The sequence below is a fragment of the Arvicola amphibius genome, chromosome 1 (assembly GCF_903992535.2).
Source record: "Arvicola amphibius chromosome 1, mArvAmp1.2, whole genome shotgun sequence".
NCBI lineage: Eukaryota > Metazoa > Chordata > Mammalia > Rodentia > Cricetidae > Arvicola > Arvicola amphibius.
In genome coordinates this window covers 99,629,320-99,650,384 of record NC_052047.1, presented here as the reverse complement: position 1 = coordinate 99,650,384, position 21,065 = coordinate 99,629,320, and the positions used below count along the sequence as shown (strand labels likewise).

Here is a 21,065-nt window from a genome sequence, read left to right as displayed (position 1 = left end):
ACCACGTACTGAGTTCCAGGCTGGTCTGGGCTACATAAGACCCTGTCTCAAAAACACAAACAAACAAACAAAAACAATAAAAAAACAACCCTAGGCTTGCAAGATGGTTCAGTGAGTAAGGGGAGACTGAAGCCCTGAGTTTGACAGGCGTGATAGAAAATGCCCACGAATTGTCTTCTGCCGCCACACTCACAAGCAATAATAAATGATGAGCAAGCGAGAATGAGAGCGGCAGAAGAAAAGAGAAAGCGGCGCTGTTAAACTGCACCTGGTAACGAATGCTCGGAATGACAACTCCTAGGAACCCGAGGCAGGAGAATTGCTATGAGTGCTCGTGTTATAGTTTTGGTCCCTGTCCCTTTAAGAGACAAGCCACGCCCACTCCCTCCCCCATCCGCAGAGACAGGCTGATCTTCAGCTTCCTCTGCCTCTCTCCCCACTTCTCTGCTTCCCCTTGTCTCTCTCTCTCCCTTTCTCTCCCTCTCTCCCTTCCCCCTTCATAACTCCCCTGTATAGATATTCAACCTCACCATGTGTCTCCCTGCCTGGGACCAGCCACTGCTCTGGGACTGGCAGCCATCTCTGCCTGGGACTGGCTGCCCTGCCCTCTGTCTGCCGCCACATGGCCTGCTAGCACCATTTGAGACTTCATAGCATTTGCTGCCGCCTGGGACTCCGTAGCATTTTTTTTATAGAAACACAACAGCTCGACCAGCCTAGGAGACAAAATGTGACTCTGTCTCAAAAACAAACAAAAAAGGCCTTCTTTAGTCCAGCAGTAGGGAGGCAGAGGCAGGGGGATCTCTGCGACTTTGAGGCCAGCCTGGTCTACACAGCTAGAGAGTTCTAGGCCAGCCGGGGCTACACAGAGAAACCCTGTCTCAAAAACAAACGAGCTGGGCGGTGGTGGCGCACGCCTTTAATCCCAGCACTTGCGAGGCAGAGGCAGGCGGATCTCTGTGAGTTCGAGACCAGCCTGGTCCACAAGAGCTGGTTCCAGGACAGGCTCCAAAGTTACAGAGTAAACCCTGTCTTGAAAAACAAACAAACCAAAAACTTGAAAAGCAAATAAAACCTTCATTAAATCTCACCTAACATTGCTTAGATTTGTGTGTTTGAAGAAAATCCTGAGTCTACTTAACATAAGGAACCAGAAGGTTGTTTCCAACACGCAGGTCTCCCTTCTTCTAATCTGGAAGCAACAGGTGACCCTGGACCACCTCATTGGTGCTTTCAAACACGTGACACCTCCAATCAGGAGCAAGGAAGGGGCCTGCAGCTGCAGGTGGAAGCTGCCATGGCAACTGAGTGCCAGTGGCTGTGTGAAATCCCTAAACGCTGGGATTCCTCATTATGTAAACTGTAGGGAAAATGGGGGTGAATTTGGGACGCTTGGCACAGACTAGTCATCCTACTACTAGAAAAGCAGAGACAGGAGGCCAGCCTGGATAGCCTAGACTCCTCTGGGAAAGCAAAGAAATCTGTGGTCAGGGTGGAGCCCCGCCTAGAATCCCCCAGTGAGGGGCTGGGGGCGTGGTCAGGGTGGAGCCCCGCCTAGAATCCCCCAGTGAGGGGACTGGGGGCGTGGTCAGGGTGGAGCCCCGCCTAGAATCCCCCAGTGAGGGGCTGGGGGCGTGGTCAGGGTGGAGCCCCGCCTAGAATCCCCAGTGAGGGGCTGGGGGCGTGGTCAGGGTGGAGCCCCCTAGAATCCCCAGTGAGGGCTGGGGTGGGGCCCACGCTGTGTTTTTGCTGGCTGAGCTCCAGCATTCTGGGTTGTCTTCCTGTAGGTAATCTATACGGGTCTGTCTCCTCTCCCCTTCGTATCACGGAGTCTCAATGAGGACATAAATCTATCTTAGTCTGCTTAGAATAAACCAGAATTGAATTTTCTATGTAGCAGGGTGGAACCTGGCATAGGTGTGGAAGGACACAGGGGTAGGGTACTAAGGGACATTTTGACTCAAACTGGTTTCACCTGGTGTTTCGCTGCTCCAATCACCCGCCACTGCGGTGCTTGCGAAATGACTGCCACAAGTTTAGGACCAGTCAGGGGATCGATCACAGGTCTGTACCCCGAGACGCTGCCTCAGTGAGTCAGTCAGACCAAGGTGTGGGGGCGCACACCTGCCACACCAGTGCTCAGGCCGCTGAGGCAGGAGGATCACTAGGTACAGGCTTGGGCTACCTACCAAGGCTCTGTCAGAAAGTAAAAAGAGGCAAGGGAGCTGAGGGTGGAGCTGAGTCCGGAGAGCGATCGCCTAAGGTGCGCTGGGCCTTGGGTCCCTTCGCCAGCACTGCACAGACCGCATGCCATAGCTTAAGCTGCCATCCCCACACTCAAAGTGGAGGCCGAAGAATCAGGAGCACAGGGTCATTCTGGCGTAGGTTGTGAGTTCAAGGCCAGCCTGGGCTTCAAAAGGTGCCTCCTTTGTTCAGGAGCCCAGGGTTTCTCCTGGTGAATCCTCCCCACCTGAGGGGCCGAGACAGCTGGAATCCAGGGCAGCCCGTGTAGCTTGTTCTCCACGCGAGCGTGTGCATAGCAACACACGCGGAGACCACTCAGGAGGCGTGAAAAGCAATGGCTGTTCTGCAAGACCTGGGTTCCATTCCCGGCGCCCACACGGAGGCTCACAACAATCCCTCTGGTCTCCACAAGCACCCGGCATGCATGTGGGCAAGGCGCCCATACACATAAAATAAGTAAATCTTCAAAAGAAGAAACATCCGGGCGGTGGTGGCGCACTCCTCCAATCCCAGCACTGGGAAACAGAGGCAGGTGGATCTCTCTGAGTTCAAGGCCAGCCTGGTCTACTGATGAATTCCGTGACAGCCGGGGCTACACAGGGAGACCTTGTCTCGAGGAAAAAAAAAAAGGAAAAAAGGAAAAAAAAGAAAAAAAAGAAAGAAAAAGAAAAAAGATAAAAGAAAAGAAAAAAGAAACAAGAAATAAAGGGGCAAACAGCCCCTGGAAGCCCAGTGGCCCAGGTAGAGGGGTTCTCCACACCTAAGAACGCTTTGGGGACATCAACTCTGTCACAGCTCAGGGACACGGCTTAGCCCTGTGTAGGCCCGGGATGCCCCAAGGGAACAACCCAGACTAGTGTCCCTTAGGTCAGGGGCAGGAGACTCTGTATTATTAATTATTAAAAGCAAAATAATCCCGGGCCAGCAGGAAGCCTCAGAGGGTGACAAGAGCTCCCGCCAAGGTTGAGTATGTGAAGTCACTCTCCCTGCCACACGGTAGGAGGCGAGGCGAGACTTGACGCCTATGAGTTGCCCTCTGACCTCCAGCACCATGGCATAGGCGCCCCTCCCCCATAGCACACAATAAAGTAAACAGGATTGGAAGAGAATGTTTTTCCCTGACCATGTTAGACCCCAAAGCCAGCAAGCTGTTTCCTGGGTGGCCCCAGCCTTTCCCTTGTCACCTCACTCAGTATGGGGTTTCCATATAGACAGCACCCACAGACCATGGGGTGCAGAGGCATCACTTGGGGGGGTCACGGTGGTGCCCCCAGGAGATCCTGTGTAGCCGAGGGATCACCTGGCATAGAGTGGAGGCCCAGGGTTCCTCCTGCTCAGCACCCGATAGGTCCCAGGGTAACCTGAAAGGAGACCTTGCCCAACCCAGTTAGCTCAAAAATCAAATCCATGAGTCAAGAACATCCCTTCCGTGTAAATGATGGACTGGGACTGTGGGGACAGACCTGCACATGGATGAAGTGCCCGGGGGGCATGGTGAGATGGCTCAGATGACCCAGGTTCAAGTCCCAGCACCCACACAGCTAGCTCACAGCTGTAAATCCAGTTCCTGATGGAGGAGCTGATGCCTCCTTCTGGCCTCTGCCGGTACTGCAGGCAGGTAGCACACGGAAGCACGCACTACATGTGTGGAAAGCACTCATACATGTAAAGTCAAAGTAAACTTATAACACTGTAAATGGCCAAGCAAGCTGATTCTTTGCTATGGGAGATTTAAAAACTGACAGTTTTGCTGGGTGTGACACACACCTTTAATCCCAGCACTCAGGAGGCAGATTTCTGTCAGCCTGGTCTACAACCTAAGTTCCAGGACATCTAGGGATACACAGAGAAACCCTGTCTCGAAAAACACACACACACACACACACACACACACACACACACACACACACACACATATACACACACACACAGTTTTTTTTTTAAAGATTTATTTATTATGTATACAACATTCTGTCTGTGTGTATGCCTGCAGGCAGAAGAGGGCACCAGACACCATTATAGATGGTTGTGAGCCACCATGTGGTTGCTGGGAATCGAACTCAGGACCTCTGGAAGAGCAGCCAGTGCTCTTAACCTCTGAGCCACCTCTCCAGCCCACACACACAGTTTTAAAGACATCTGGTGGCTGTGGGGGACAGAGGTGGATTAGATGCCTCTGTTTTCCCTCTGTAAATTGAGGTTGATGATTTCCAGAATCCCTCTGATAAGGAAGGACATCCTATGTCCCCACACACAGTTGGGGTGGGACCAAGGCTTGCTTTGTGCATGCTAGGCAAGTGCCCTCCCGCTGAGCTTCAGCCCTGGCCCTTTGACAATTAAAAAATATTCATTAATGCCAGGCGGTAGTGGTGCATGCCTTTAATCCCAGCACTCGGGAGGCAGAGGCAGGCGGATCTTCTGTGAGTTCGAGACCAGCCTGGTCTACAAGAGCTAGCTCCAGGACAGGCTCTAAAGCTGCAGAGAAACCCTGTCTCGAAAAACCAAAAAAAAAAAAAAATATATTCATTAAGGGGCTGGAGCGATGGCTCAGAGGTTAAGAGCACTGGCTGCTCTTTCAGAGGTCCTGAGTTCAATTCCCAGCACCCACATGCTGGCTCACACCCATCTGAAATGAGATATGGTGCCCTCTTCTGGCGTGTAGGCATATGTGCAGAGGAACACTGAATACATAATAAATAAATAAATAAATAAATAAATAAAAATATTTTTTAAAAATTCATTAATTTTACTGCTGTTTTCAGGATGGTGCCCCGGGGTGCACGGAGGGGAAGGGCAACTTTATCCCATCATGTCGGACGGTTCTGAGAACCTGCCAGCTGCCCCCAGATCCATCAAGATCTTTTTTACGTGTTTGTTTTTTAGATCACGTAGCAGAAGCTAGTCTGGAATTGCCAGAGATCCTCCTGCCTCAGCTTCCCGAGGGCCAGAATAAGAGTGGTACCCCATCACATCACCATTATCCTCCACCTGTAATCCAGCACACAAAACCACAGGCGTTCCTACTGAAAACTACAACTGAAATCGGACATAGCGGCACACACCTTTTGTTTTGTTTTGTTTTGTTTCTTGAGACAGGATTTCTCTGTGTAGCCCTGACTGTCCTGGAACTCTCAGTGTAGACCAGGCTGGCCTCAAACTCACAGAGATCCGACTGCCTCTGCCTCCAGAGTGCTGGGATTAAAGGTGTGTGCCACCAGTGCCGGGTGGGGCACATATTTTTAATCCCACCACTCAGAGGCAGAGGCAGGTGGATGGATGCCTCTGAGTTCAAGGACAGCCTGTTCTACACTGAGAGTTCCAGGACAACCAGACCTACATAGTGAGATGCTGCCTAAAGAAAAAACTTATTAAAGTTTCTTTTCTTTTGTTTTGGTTTTTTGTTTGTTTGTTTTTTGTTTATTGCTTTTTGAGACAGGGTTTTCCTAGCTGCCCTGGAGCTAGCTCTTGTAGAATAAGCTGGCCTTGAGCTCGCAGGGATTCACCTGCCTCTGCCTCCCGAGTGCTGGGATTAAAGGTGTGCGCCACTACCGCCTGCCTGGCCTTAATTAAAGTTTTAAAATCCCATTCAGGTTACTACTGTCAGAGTCTGAAGCAAGAGAACCCCTGAGGACCTGGCTGCTTGGTGGGACCAGCGCGGCGACGCCGCCACCTCGCGGCAGGTTCTGGAAGTGCAATCAGTGTTTGTGGACAGGTTGTTATGTCCGGCTCGAGCCACACGGGGACGAAAGAAGACAGCCACCTGGTCCAGGGACAGGGTTTCTCTGTGTAGCCCTGGCTGTCTTAAAACTTGCTCTTACACCAGGCTGGCCCCTGGGCGGTGAGCTTTTAAACACAGAATTCATAAATAAGTTGTTATGTGTATGCGCATGAGCCCGTGGGGCGGTCACAAATCAGTTGTGTCCTGGGGACTGAACTCAGGCTGCCTGGCTGAGCCATCTCACAGGCCAGGAGAAATATTTGTATATCCTAAGGCTTCCTCTCTCTCTCTCTCTCTCTCTCTCTCTCTCTCTCTCTCTCTCTCTCTCTCTCTCTCTCCACCATTCATCGTGAAATTATTATACTGAGCGAGTAAAAGGCTTCCCCCACTACATTTGAGCCCTAGTGGATGGAACAGCCTTAGTGGGTTTAAGAATATTGCATGACATTTGGGAACTTCACCAGGAAACGGTATTACTAGATCCAAATGTCAAATATATCTAGAGATGAAGAAAAATGAAAATAGCCCGGCAATGATGGCGCACGCCTGTAATCCCAGCACTCAGGGGGCAGAGGCAGGAGGATCTCTGTGAGTTGGAGGCCAGCCTGGTCTACAGAGGGAGTTCCAGGACAACCAGGGCTACATTGAGGAACCCCGTCCCGAAAGGAAGAAAGAAAACAATAAAGAAGAAATAAAGGACTCGTTGTTGGCGCAGAGATTTGGTGGGGAGAGAGAAATTCAAATATTCTCATCCCCAATGTCCCCATGTCATAAGACTGGGTCTCATGGAACCCAAGTCAACCTGCCAACTCATTATATAGCCCAGGCTGGACCTGAACTCCTGATCCTCCACCTCTCTGGTGTCTGGATCCTGTAACTGACCAGGGTGGTTTACCGACTTTATTACAACTTAACCACTGAGAGCAATTTGAGGCAGGGTTTCCCTGTGTAACAATCCTAGCTGTCCTGGAACTAGCTCTTGTAGACCAGGCTGGCTTCAAACTCACAGGGATTCATTCACCTGCCTCTGCCTCCCGAGTGCTGGGATTAAAGGCGTGCGCCACCACCGCCCGACCCACTGAGAACAATTTCATGTGGGGGCTCCTGTTCCCTTGTGGTCAAGGATGATCCCATGCAGGGTGTCCTTGCCTCTGTTTAGGTGACATGACCCTGGGTCCTAAGACCGGGTACGTTTCTGAAGTTGTTTAAGTGTTTTAAGTTATTGGTTTTGCTTATTTGTGTGTGTGTGTGGGGGGGGGGTTCTGTGACACTGTGGAACACAGAGGACAAATCTGTAGAAGCAGCTTTCCTCCTACCATGTGGGTCCTGGGTATCCAACGCCAGTCCTTGGATTTGGCATCGAGTATCCCAACCCACCGAGTCTTTCCTTGGCTCCGTTTGTTTTTATAGGGTGTCACTGTATCACCCCGATTAACCTGGAATGCACAGAGAGTCATTTGCTTCCCAAGTGTTAGGGTTAAGATTGATTGATTTTATTTAATGTGTGTGGTTTTGTTTACATGAATGCCCAATGCCCACTGAGATCAGAACAGGGTGTTGGATGCCCTGGAACTATAATCACAGACGGTGCTGGGGAATTGAATCCTGGTCCTCCGCAAGAGCGGCCAGTGCTCTAACTACTGGGCTGTCTCCCCAGACGACTTGTGTGGTGTGTGCAGCGTCAAAGGAGGAGCACTCAGGAGGTCGGGGACCTTAGGGAGAGCCCGGCTGCCACACAGCTCGAACCCACATGAAGCTGGATGCAGGAGCGTAATCTCAGAAGCCTACAGTGGGATGGCAGTGGAGACAGGAGACTTCCTGGGAGCAGCAAACAAGACTGACGGTGAAGACGGCAGCTGAGCTGTGACCTCCGCAGGCACAGTGGCTTTCATGCACTCATACACAAAAAGGCTTTGTGGAAACGTGAAAGGGGGGCTGGAGAGATGGCTCAGAGGTTAAGAGCACTGGCTGCTCTTCCTAAGGTCCTTAGTTCAGTTCCCAGCACTGATGGTGGCTCACAGCCATCTGTAATGAGATCCTGCAGACAGAACACTGTATACATAGTGAAGAAATAAATCTTTAAAAAAAATGAAATTAATAAACCGGATGTCGGTGGCACACGCCTCTAATCCCAGCACTTGGGAGGCAGAGGCAGGTGGATCTCTGTGAGTTCAAGGCCAGCCTGGTCTACAAGAGTTAGTTCCAGGACAGGCTCTAAAAATACAGCGAAACCCTGTCTCGAAAAACCAAAATAAAGAAAGAAAGAAGGAAAGAAAGAAAGAAAGAAAGAAAGAAAGAAAGAAAGAAAGGGGGCTGGAGAGATGGCTCAGAGGTTAAGAGCATTGCCTGCTCTTCCAAAGGTCCTGAGTTCAATTCCCAGCAACCACATGGTGGCTCACAACCATCTGTAATGGGGTCTGGTGCCCTCTTCTGGCCTTGCAGGCATACACACAGAATATTGTATACATAATACATAAATATTTAAAAAAAAAGAAAGAAAGAAAGAATATAACAGATTAAAGTGCTGGCTCAGCAGGTAAGTGATCTCTGACCTCTGACCTCAGCAGGAGTGCCATGGCACCCCCACCACGACCACTATGAGCCACACATCCATGTGCATATGTCAGTCCTTAAACTTAAGTGAAAAGAAGATGAGATTAGTGGTAGAGCCACCCAACACCCAAACTCTGTCTGGGTCATCTGGAACTCTCTCTAAGGCCCCATCCAGGCTGCCCCTGTGTCCTCTCCTGATTCTTACCCTTGGCCTCTTGCAGGTCACTTTCCAAACGGTGGCGATTCTAGCTACTGTCACCCACTCGCCCTCCCCATGCACCCCCTCTGCAGTTTAAGCAGGTCATGTGCCTGCAGGTCCTGTGCCTGTGACCCTGCAGCTGCAGCCATGCTCCCCACTGCCCCCTGCATGGCCTTTGGTGTCTTCTGGGCTGTGGGGACAGAGAGCCTCAGGGGAGTCACCGAAACACCAGGGAAGAACAGACTGATTCTGCTATCTCAAAGGCTGAGGTCTGAGTGGCCTTGGGCGCATCCCCATCCCTGTGGCCTCCAGTGTCTATCTGACTCTCACTCCTCCTGAGTGCTGGGATGACAGGATAGTACGGGCCAGCCTGGGCAAGCCAGCCAGCCTGGGCAAGCCGGCCAGCCTGGGCACAGCTCCAATCCATATCCAGCCTCAGCCTCCTGAGTAGCAAGGGGCACAACAGACACCGATCTTCCTGTCCCAGGATCAAGGATCCTAAGCCAGGATGGCCGCTAGGTTCTTTAATTTTTGAGACAGGGTTTCTCTGTGTGGCCCCGGCTGTCCTGGAACTGGCTTTGTAGACCAGGCTGGCCCCAAACTCAGAGATTTGTTTGCCTCTGCCTCCTGCTGAGACAGGAGAAGCCAACAGTGAGAGTCAGAAAGTCTGAAGCCACAGGGATGGGGGATGTACCCAAGGACACTCAGACCCGAGACCTCGCCATGCCCGCCCAGGGAACCCCAGGTTCTTCACTGCTTCTGGGAAGCACCTCTAGGACATAGGGTCCTAGTGGGAGGTCTTGGGATTTATCTTTGTGTGTGTGGCAGAGCCAAGGATAGCCTTCATCCAAATACCTCAGTCTCCTCACTCCCAGGGTGGAATGTGGGCCTTAGGAGTGACTCCCTTTCGGATGCGGGCACGGGGTGGGGTGGTGGTGTCAGGTGCAGTGTCTCTGATGCCACGTATGTGGTATGTGACCTCCTCTGCATGCCTAGCTTCCCTGTGGGCCCTGCCTCCTGCTGTGTATCAGTTACTAAAAGTTGGAATACAGCCAGGAAGAAGGCAGAAGTTTGGACGCTTTGGGGTCCCGAAGCTGTAAACAATTGAGGTTGGGGAGAGGGCGTTTGACTTGATCAGGTGCAGGCAGCTCTGCAGGCTGTGCAGTGTGTTCCGGCTCCCACCATGACGGAATGGGTTTTGTGAAAAGCTTTTTTGTTTTTTGGTTTTTCGAGACAGGGTTTCTCTGTAGCTTTGGAGCCTGTCCTGGAACTAGCTCTTGTAGACCAGGCTGACCTCGAACTCACAGAGATCTGCCTGCCTCTGCCTCCTGAGTGCTGGGATTAAAGGCGTGCCCAGCTAGAAGCAGCTGTCTTTAAGCCAGTTAGGGACCCCAATAAAACTCATTGGCTCACCAAGCTGCACGCTGCTGTCCTCAACTGTCACGAGCTCCGTGTCTGGGGTAAACAGAAGTATGTGTGTCTCCCTCGCCCACTTCCCACGGCCCCTCTCTGGCCCTTGCCTGGTGTCAGAATTGCATGATACCCATCCCACACATCACACATCCCAGGTTCTTTGTAGATAAATGGGTGGGGTCCACTGACCAGCACCATCCAACTCTCTGGTCACTCCCCACATCCTGCTGGGCTGTCCTGGTGGGCAGGGCAGTTCCAGGGGTGGACGGTGGGCCCCAGGGGCAGCTTGCCTTCAAGAGGGACGTGTTGTTATGGAGGGGACCAAAGAACCAGGTATGCACCAGTGCTACTTGCAGCTCAAAACCAGAGTTGTTGTAGTGGTTTTCTGAGACAAGGTTTCTTTGCGTAGCCCTGGCTGTCCTGGAACACTCTGTGGGCCAGATTGGCCTTGAACTCCGAGATCCACCTGCCTCTGCCTCTGGAGTGCTGGGATTAGAGGTGTGCCCACCACTGCCTGGTCAACTCCATTTCTTCATTCCGGACCGCCAGGAATGAGAGCCAGGATTTCACAGCTGCGGGGCAATGCAGCCAAGCACAGATCGACACCCTATCCTCAGGGGCTCTGTCTCCCACACCACGTGAACGCCAGCGCTTACATATAGGAAAACAACTTTATTAAGAAGGCTGTCAAGTCCAAAAATAAAACTCTTGATACAATTTTTTAAACCCTTAAATCAGTTCAGCAAATATATAATCAGTGATTTAGCTGTCAAAGATTAAAGGTTCGTTGCTTTATTTAAAATAAAATATATTTTAGTTCTTAAAATTTATTCCATAAAGTACGTGTATCTAATATAAATTCCCTACATATACACAGGAAATATGAAGTAAAAATAACAATAAAAAAAACCTTAAAAACTTTTTTTAAAAAAAACAACAAAAAACCGCAACACTGAGTCTTAATTTAAAAAACAAAAACAAAAAAAGACAATAAAACAAGTTACAAATTTGTTGATGGGACACCCCTTGATACCCTCCCCTTACCCTCTTCTGGCCACCCCGTGGCTGATGTACAAAATGGTATATATTTGCCCCCCAAAAAAGGGAGTGTGTGTTGGGGGGAAAAAGCCACCTGCCTTTTTCTGGAAGTTTCTACAAGAATCCACACTGTTAAATCCAGTGAGAGTTGTAAATATCGTGTTATTTTTTTTGTTTTGTTTTAAGATCACCCCGGAAACAAGGAGGGATGTCTTAATTAAAAAGTGCAAACAGGATTCTCCGGTTGTACTATCACCGGCTCACTCAATACTGTTACTCGTCAAGAACGGAGGCGCTGCTGCTGGGCCGCAAGCCAATGGCCTCGGCGACTGCTGCTGGAGTTAAAGCTGGTTTGTGACACGCGTGGGCCCCTCTCCCTCCCCACCTCTCCCCCCTCCCGCTCGGGGAAGCCAGGGCCGCCCCGTCGAATAGGGCTGCACTAGGAAAAGATATGAATGGCTTGGGTGGCCGGCGTGCGGCAGGCGGGGCACTCTGGCTCACTCTTCCCGCAGATGCGAACAGCACAATCCATGCAGAAGAGGTTGTGGCCGCAGGGGACCAAGGCGGCCATGGCCTCACCCTCTGCGCACACCACACATTCGCGAGCCAAGGCTGCGGCGGGTGGACCCGGGGCCGCTGCGGACGCGGAGGAGTTGGCCGCTGTGGTAGATGGCTTGTGGTTGCCCTCTGAGGCTCCGGCGTCCAGGGTGGAGGACACCGGGGCGGGGCTGGGCAGAGAGGGGGCCGTGGAGAAGGTGGTGCTGCCTGAGAAGGGTGGCAGCGCGCTCTGCGGGGGTCGCCACGGCACAGCACCTACTGGATCCGGGACGCCTCGACGTGCCAGCGGCAGCTCCAGGCTGAGTCCTCCGGGGTCGGGCAGCGTGGGCGAGTGGCGCGGCGTGCTGGCGGCCCCGCTGCTGCTGCGCCGCGCGCCTGTGTTGGGTTGCGAGGGTGCCCCGTTCACCGCGGGGCAGCTGCTGAAGGCTGGCAGGGGCGCAGCTCGCTCGAAGGGCGCCCAAATGGTAGCTGTGGCAGGCACAGTCAGGTCCAGCGCCAGGAAGTCAAAACCAAAGTCACAATCTTCAGGGGTGGCTGTCCCCGTGGGGGCTCCGGGCCCATCCCCACCAAACGTGAAGCCCCCATTGCCCGAGCCCCCATAGGGGCTGCTGGGACTCGGGTCCGGCAGGGGCGGCCCTCCACGGCTGCCCACGTAGAAGGGCTCCGGGGTGCTGACTGCGCCCAGGGCACTGTCCCCACGCAGGCTGCTGGTGGCGGCGGGGGGCCTCCGTCCCGGGTGAGGTGCCTTGGCCCAGAGACTAGCTGCAGCTCCCAGAAGGTCCAGACACACGTCGGTACCATTGGCGTGGAAGTCGCTGTCAGGCCCCGCGTCCGTGAAGGCGCCGGTGCGCAGCGTGATGTGTGCCTCGATCTCCTCCCGAGCTCGGTCTACGTTCTCGGGCATCCCGGTCACTGCAAACACTGGCTCCTTGTCGCGACCAGGGGTCACGATGTACGTGTGCGTCCTTTGCTGGATCCGTTTAATGGTGGCACCCTTGGGCCCCACCACCAGCCCCACCACGCGGTAGGGCACGCGCACCTGGATGGTGGTCTGGCCGGGCAGGTTGGGGGGACCTGGGGTGGCCCCCGACAGCCCGCCTGCCTTGCTGCGCGTGGCTCGGATGAGCGAGAAGTGCTCAGCGGCTGACAGGATCTCCCTCTTGGCCATCTCCACATCCTCCTTGCGCCCCGTCACGATGAAGACTGGCTCCTCCCCGCGCACTGGCGTCTTGATGTAAGTGTTGGTCTTGGCGCGCAAGGCCTTGATCTTGCATCCTAGGAAGATGAGACACGTGACCCAGGACGCCCAAGTGGATACACTGCCCATGGTATAGACACTACACACACCTCCTACCCTGAGCCTCATTTCCATCTCTGGGCACAGTGAATTGGCCAGAAGAGGAAGCAGGGTTAGAGCCGAGCAGGCTACCATGCCTGAAGGCTGGAACCCCAATCACCAAGACCAATACGGTGGAAGGAGAGAACTAACTCCCACCGTCTAGCCTTTGACTGCCACACTGTTTTGAATCTGCTCCCCAGGAATGAATGAATGAAGAGCACAATTTTAAAATGAAGGAAACCTAGTCTAGCCTCCTCAGAATCCACACCAGCTGTGCCCTGACTGTGTTCCTCCCCGGCCTTAGTGGAAAAGCAATAATCAGGATAACAGGACTCAGAAGTAATGTCAGGAGCCTGCTGCCATCCTCACTGGGCTAATGGCAATGCGGTGGCACACTTCTGCCGTCCCAGCACCTGAGAGGTTGAGGCAGAAGGACTGCCAGGAGTTCAAGGCCAGCTCAGGCTGCCTGGTGACACTCAGTCTCATCTCTGGCATTGTTAAAGTGGAGGAGGGCAGGGGTTCATGGCGGGGGCTTTACAGTGAGTCTGAGGCCAGCCTGAGCTAACCTGAGAACGCCAGTGTGGGGGTGGGGGGCTGAGGTGCAGAGGATGGGAGTGGACCAGGGGACACCTGGGTCTCAGTCCGATGGCAGACTCCTGAGCCATAACTCTGGGACACTCCAGAAGGTTCAGGTCTTTGTCTCCAGCTCTGGGGACTCCCCTGGGGGCAGCACACCTGGGAGGTGGAGCAGGAACACAGTGGGTGGCGCTCCTCAGGGGGTGCCAGAAGGCAGCAGTGAGCCCAGCAAGTCCTGGCAAGTGTGCACCATGGCCACCAGAGCAGGGTCCCAGCTATGGAAGTCATACCTCTCTCACAACAAGTGTGGCCAGAGTTTCCTGCCATCCCCAGTGCCAGGGGTTGAGGGCCTCTTTCCCCTATTTGGCTAACATGTCTTCTTCCATGGGACCCCTAAAGTGCCCCAGGCTTGCCCCTGATCTGGCTGCCATGGCTTCAACTCTTATACACTGGGTGTGGTGGTGGAGCCCCACTACCTAGGGTCTTCTGTCCCCGACTTCAGGTGTTTGAACACCAGGGGCTTACGGGACAACAGCCTGGCTCATATACTGTTCCAAATAAAGAGCTGAGATTTAACTGAGGGAGACAGTGGCAGCTAGGGACAGGCATGTGAACCTGGAGGAGGAGGAGGCAGGAAATGAGGAAAGGACCCCACCCACGTGCTTGCACACACACACACACTCCAGTCAGCAGCTACTCCTTGGCTGTGCCCACATGCCTTGGCCCTAAGGACCAAGAGGGTATAAGGAGCAGGACATGTTGGCACACAACAATCTGAGGCTGAGAAAGGACTGCCCCAAGATGGAGGTCAGCCTGAACTACAAACACACAAACAGCTGGGACTGCAGTGACAACTGCCTGGGGACCTGGTTCAGGGGGACACCCCCCCCCCCCGTGAGTGACTGGGGGTGTGGCCCCAAATACCCTCCAACCCATTCAACATCTGAAAAGACTGAGGCTATAGACAGCATGGTGCCAGGTGACACCTTGGGTCCCTGTTGCTCTGGTCAGGTGTGGGGGCCAAGTATGGGAACATCTTTTGTGCCCAGGGGAGAGCGTGCAGGGAGAACACTGTGGGTGGGCACGGGGACACCATGGAACAGGAACCGGGCAGGGGACGGCAATAGGGGACCTGTTAACTCAAGCTAAGCCCACCTGGGAAGTGGGATCTCAACCGACAACCACAATGATCAGATTGGTCTGTGGGGCATTTTCATGAATGATTGATGGGGAGGACCCAGCCCACGGTGGGTGGAGCCACCCCTAGGGTGGTAGTCCTGGGAGCAATAAGAAAGCAAGGTGAGCGAGCCCTGGGGGGCATCTCCCCTGTGGTCACTGCCCCAGGCCCTGCCTGACTTCCCTCGCTGGAAGATCAAAGCAAACCTTTTTCTCTCAGGCTGCTGTTGGTAAATGTTTCACAACAATGAGGATGGAGCACTGGGAAGGAGTGGGGCTGGCATCGGCCTCCCCATCCAGGTGTTCAGGGTGCCTTCCCGGGGTCTGAGCCCATTTACTCAGTACACACTAGTGTACCACACATTAGTGTCAGGGGGAGGGGCACCCCAGCGCATAGTGAACTCAGGGCCAGCCTTGCAGTTGGCCACTAATGACATCCCAAAATCTGGGTACCAGTTACAGGTAGGGATTGAGCACAGAGCCCCTGGAATTGATTCCCCAGCTCAGCTGTGTAGGTAGGACCCACCTCCAGGAAGAGGCGGTAGCCAGGTCTGGGACAAAAGACTATAGGCCTTGGTTTCTACACAAGTCTACAGACACTGGACGAATCTGGGAAGCTAGTCCCGGTACAGTTAGGGAGACGCACCAGGAGGAAGACTATGTGGGATAACAGCCCAGGGTGGCAGAGACTGCCTACACAAAGGGACAGCTGGCTTCCCGGTTGACTAGTCCCCACCCCTGCCTTTGTCATGAGCCCCCGGGCCCAGCACGGTCCATTCTCAGCAGGCACGGAAAGGATGACCAAAAGGGCAGGAGACACTGGCTCTGTCCCACCCACCTGTAACTAGGGAACCTGGTCATGAGGTGTTCCCACCTGCTGGAGGGGGACAGCTGACCTTGCAATTCAAACCACACACATCCTCCATGGGCTACAGAGGGTCCAGGGATGCCTGAGCCCCACCCTAAAGTTCTTACAACCAGGTGGAGCCCCGCTCTCAGTGGGGGCTGCCCAGAGCAGGCTACTGTGGGTGTGTGAAGGGCCAGGCACTGCCCACCACCCTCCTGCCCGCCCCAGTAGCTCAAGGGCCAATGAGCAAAGGCTGGCCTGATGTCACCATGCGAATCTCAGCCTGGCTTTGGAACAAAGAGAACAATGGGGAGGACAACAGAGACACTCCCCAGCTCCTCAGTGCTGCAACAGGGACCCCTATACCCTGGGTAGCTAGGATTCCTATACCCTAGGCCTGCTGGGGGGCAGTATGTCAAGATGGGCTCCGAGGGGCTACACCCCACTGGAGAGCTGCAGCCAGGAGATCCTATAAACCCCAGTTTCTCGAGCTCAGGGTACCGCCTAGGGCTAGAGTTCTTTTCTCAGGCTATGGCACCCTAGTCTGAACCCCTAGGGAGATGAGGGATGCACCTTCTAAGCTACTTACTACACATCCCTCCTCACCCTCCGGAGCTACCTTCCCTGGGCTACCAAATCTGAACTGGCCCCGCCCCACGTCTATGGTGGTGGTGGTGGTGGGGTGGAGCACCCACCGCCCAGCCCTGGCTGCCACTTCTGAGGGGCCTGTTTCTTAGAGTGTCCCCAGCTATGGGACATCGACTGTGATTGCCCCCAGAAACCCAGACAATGGCGGCGGCAGTGTCCACAGCTTGGGCTGTGCCCAACTTCTGCAGTAGCCGGCGGCTTTGAACAAAGGCGCCAAGGAATCCACCGAGGCCCACCCAGAAGCCACGCGGGGCGTGTCCCGGGGTCTCCTGGTCACATCCACTTAGGATTAGAATGAGTAGGAACTCGTTCCTTCCTCTCCCCCCCGTAAAACACACCCCCTTGACATCTATCAACCACAATAAGCTACCCCCCCCCTCCGACGCAGCCACTCACCCTGACGACCCACGATCTCCGCGACATGCTCCGAGCTGGGCACAGGCACACACTCGGTCATGTTCACGCTCTTCTTGCGACTGCCGATCACGTTCAACTGCTCAGCCAGCAGCGTCGAGGGACCCAGCGCGACCGGGTGTGGCGCGAAGCTGGCGAACACGTCTGGGGGAGATGGCCGGGGGCTCACGTCGGGGTCCAGAAGAGGTAGCCCGCCGGGGGCTACCGAGGAAGCCACGGCCATCGTGGGTGCCAGGGCCACCGAGTGTCCCACAGTCACTGAGGGTGCTACGGTCACCGAGGGTGTCAGTGCCATCGAAGGTGCCACGGTCACCGAGGGTGCCACAGCCATGCAGGGCGCACAGGTCACAGAGGATCCAACGGCCATCGAGGGTGCACTGGTCACCGACGGTGCCAGGGCCATCGAGGGTGCACCAGTCACCGAGGGTGCCAGGACCATCGAGGGTGCACTGGTCATCGAGGGACCCACGCCCATCGAGGGCTCACCAGTCACCGGGGGCGCCACGGCCGTCTCGAGCTCGTCGGGGGGCGCGGACCCGTCCTCCCCGCGCTCCGCCGCCCCGTCCGCGCTGCGCGTCGCCGTCCCCTCCTCATCTCCGGGGCGCGCGCCCCCCAGCCCGAGCGCGGACAGCTGGTCCAGCGCCAGGCGCAGCGCAGCGGCCGCGTCGTCGGGCTCGGGTGGCGGCCGGGGCGCGGCATCCTCGGCTCCCGCGAGTGCAGGGTGTGGATGCCCAGGGTCGCCGGCGGTGGTCCCGGTTCCCGCCCCGCCCGCGTCGGGCTGCCCACTGGAGCCCGGCATAGCTTTAGCGCTCGGGCCCGCGCCGCCGCCGCCGCCCGCGCCGCCCTCCGCGTCTGCGAGCTCGACCGCCGGCCGCCGGCATCCAGCGGCGGGGCGGGGACGGCGGCGCGGGGATGCTGCGGGGACGCGGGACTGCGGGGCGGTGGCGCTGTGGCGGGGCTGACGGCGGCTCCTGGGCGGCCGAGGCGGCGGCGGCGGCGGCGGCTGCGGCGGCGCGGCGGCGGCGGCGGTGGCACGGGACGCTCGTGCCTCCCTCCCTCCGCCCTCCCGCCGCCCCGCCCCGGCCCCGCCCCGCGACGTCACCGCGGCCAACAATGGGCACCGCCGTTGCGCATGCGCGGGCCGGGCCGGAGGTCACGTGTTCGACCCCCCCACCCCTCAGCTCGCTCACACGTGCGGGTGGCGCGGCAGGTGTGTCGCCGGACCCGGGAATACTCTGAGCCTGGTCTTTGCGTCCCGAGGCGTCTGGGGAGGGTGGTGTGCGCCAGGGGCCCTCCCCATCACCCTGGCTTCCCATCCCCATCAACCCTGGCTTCACTATCCTCCTCCCATGCGCGCCAGGGCACTCTTGGCACCTCTGTCCGGGATCACGTCACAGTCACTGTTTCCCCCTGCCCATCCCACACTAAGATACATATGGACTTTCCTCTGCACGCAAAAGTGTGGTGTTCCTCTCCCGTGTCTAGCTTCCCAAGTCGGTCCCCGCCCTTCGAAATCAGAGAATTCCTCCCGCTGTGCCTGGGGACTCTAGGGACCCTCTGGCAGTGAGCACCTCGCGGACACAAGGTGTTTTCCCTCTCGCACCTCACACTATCAGCGCAAAGGTCCTTCTTCCGTCTCTGGCTTGCCCTCCAGAACCCAGAGATTTCTCTCGTTTAGGGTACCATAGCGCTTCCCGTCCCCCATATCACCCCTAAAGTCATGACACCTTTCTCTAAGCCACAGGGTGGCCGTCCCATTCCCGTGCCTGCCAGGCACTTCTCCCAGCTGGTCTTCCCTGAGCCGGCGCCTCTACTCCAAGTATATCTAATGAACTGGGGATCCCTGAGATGACCCTGCATTCGCAGGCCCCTGGTCGGACACCTCTTAGCATGGTGCCTGGGCAGCCCTTCACCTGTCCTAACACCTCATCCTCCTTGGGGATGTAGGTGGAGGGGACTGTATACCCCCAGACTTATACATCATCCCCTGGATGGGGGGGGGCTTCTGGGGTGAGTAGCTTCCCACCAGCCACTGCCCGCAGGCATCGAGACCCACTCTTACCCGAGGTGCCTGGATTCTGCAGGATGGGAATCCTGTCTCCAGCTGGTGCACACACCTCGGCGTTCCTGTGTGATTTCTCATGATGAACTGAAGGAACAGGATGGACCTTGCTTGGGTCCCTGCCTATGGCTGATTGTAACTCAGGCCAGTTGCGTGGTGTCTCTGGGTATCGGCTGTCCCTGCTCCTCAGCTCCCTTAGGCACAACAGGGCCTCCTCTGTGCGTGTGTCATCCCGCCTGTGGCTTTTGGTTACTAGTATAATCATCATGAACACAGTGCAGGTTGCAGCCCTGAGGAGTGTCCTGGTACCTCCAGAGTGTTGTCTCTTGCCCAGATGTCACCTCGCTCTTGGTCAAGAGCTGGCAGGGTGAAAAAAAAGCTGGCACCTTTAAATGCCAGGCCAGCCAGGGCTACACAGTGACATCCTATTTAAAAACAATAATGTTAAGAAATCAAAGTTGGGCTGCAGTGGTGGTGCATGCCTCTAATCCCAGCACTCACACTCGAGAAGCAGGAGGCAGAGGGAGGCGGGTCTCTGTGAGGTCCAGGACAGCCTGGGCTACACAGAGAAACCCTGCCTTGGAGGGGGTGAAGCACTAATTTTTTTCCTAACCCTGATGTGTATCCCCACCCCCGCCCAGGGCTCAGCTACTGGCCTTGTAGCTTCTTCATTTGGCAGAAACTTCCAGCAGCTTTGGCAGGTGTTCAAAGCCAGAGGCTGCGCTGGGATGCTGGCAGTCAGGAGGGTCACCTCTGCCCTCCCCCCAGGGCTTTGGATCTGGGCTGATGGAGCACAGAGGAAAGAAAGTTCTGGGAAGGGAGGTGAGCAGCGGGGGAGAGCCTGTCAGGGTGTCATAGTTTGTTCTGAGGACACAATGCCAGAAGTCCAGGGATGCCTCAACCAAGAGATTAGGGGAGAGGGACTGAGGAGACACCCAGCACCCGGAGGGAGGCGGATCCCTGGTCAGCAGCTTCAGCCTAAACCCTCAGCAAGAGAGCAAGGGTGTGAGGGGTTGGAGAGGAGACTCGCTGCGAGTGTTTACTACTCTTGCAGAGGACTGGGGTTCAGTTCCCAGCACCCACACAGCAGCCCACAGCTGCATGTAATTCCATTTCCAGTGATCCAACGCCCTTGTCAGACCTCCATCAGACCTCTATGGACTCCTGTTTGCTTATGATGCAAAGACATAAATTCAGGCAAGTACACATTTTTTTTTTTTTTTTTGGTTTTTCGAGACAGGGTTTCTCTGTGGCTTTGGAGCCTGTCCTGGAACTAGCTCTTGTAGACCAGGCTGGTCTCGAACTCACAGAGATCCGCCTGCCTCTGCCTCCCGAGTGCTGGGATTAAAGGCGTGCGCCACCACCGCCCGGCTAAGTACACATTTTTTTAAGTTAAAAAATTGAAGCGTGAACTGAGTGTGTGGTGGCACACCTTTAGTCCCAGGACTTGGGAGGGCAGGGGGTGTCTCCCCCTAGACTGCCTGGTCTAGAGTGAGACTGTGTCTACAAACATCACAGCGAGACACTAGCTGGGCTCTCGCCAGGTGTGCAGGGAGCCCTGGCATCCCAGCGCTGGCAAAAAGGGACATGTGGGGACTGAAGTGTGGGTTTGTCTGAAGGAGTGTGAATGACTCCAGGAGTGGGATTGTGTTCACGGAGTCTGAAGTGCTTGAGGATGCGACACCCCCAAGACACAGGTATGTAGAAGCTTGTGGGGCCTGCCCCTGAGAGTGATCTGATGGACGGTACCTGAGGAATGACACCAGAATGGTCCTGCTAGCCACCTGCATGCAGGTGCACACCAGTGTATGTGTGTGTGTGTGTGTGAGAGAGAGAGAGTGAGAGAGAGAGAGAGAGAGAGAGAGAGAGCACACGAACAACATACAAACAAACCAATAAAGTAAAATAACACAAACTGACTAAACTGGGCACTTCTGGCTTGGGCACTTGGCAGGGGTGGGGGGTCTGGTGATATCTCAGCAGGAGAGCACATCCCACAATGCCCTTAGGCAGTTGGGGGGCTGGTGGTATCTCAGCAGGAGAGCATATCCCCTCAGGCCCTTAACCCTAGGTTCACTGCCGCATCTCCAAATTAGGAACTAAATATGGAGGGCTGGAGAGATGACGGTTCTTAACTGAACAATGGCTGCTTTCCCAGTAGACTCCAGTTCAATTCCCTGCACCCACACAGGTGCTCACAACCATCTTAACTCCAGTCCTAGGGTTCTGGCGCCCTCTTCTGGCCTCTGTGTGCACAGCACATATACAGTGCCCTGGGGT

General features: G+C 55.2%; 1 protein-coding gene across 1 annotated transcript; it reads right to left on the bottom strand.

Moving 5' to 3' along the window:
- Window positions 1-10,898: 10,898 nt before the first annotated feature.
- Window positions 10,899-17,522, bottom strand: Mex3d (mex-3 RNA binding family member D). The gene is made up of 2 exons (XM_038343297.1): window positions 16,706-17,522; window positions 10,899-12,998 (listed from the first exon to the last, which is right to left on the bottom strand). Exons 1-2 carry the CDS (start codon window positions 17,520-17,522, stop codon window positions 11,605-11,607), a joined length of 2,211 nt encoding a protein of 736 aa, XP_038199225.1. The 3' UTR covers window positions 10,899-11,604.
- Between the last annotated feature and the right edge of the window lie 3,543 nt (window positions 17,523-21,065).

Bases quoted from the DNA above. Each gene is read 5' to 3' on its own strand.
- Mex3d (XM_038343297.1), bottom strand. From the start codon at position 17,522: ATGCCGGGCTCCAGTGGGCAGCCCGACGCGGGCGGGGCGGGAACCGGG. The intron at 12,999-16,705 runs GTGAGTGGCTGC...TCATCTTCCTAG, and splicing joins GGAGATCGTGGGTCGTCAGG to GATGCAAGATCAAGGCCTTG.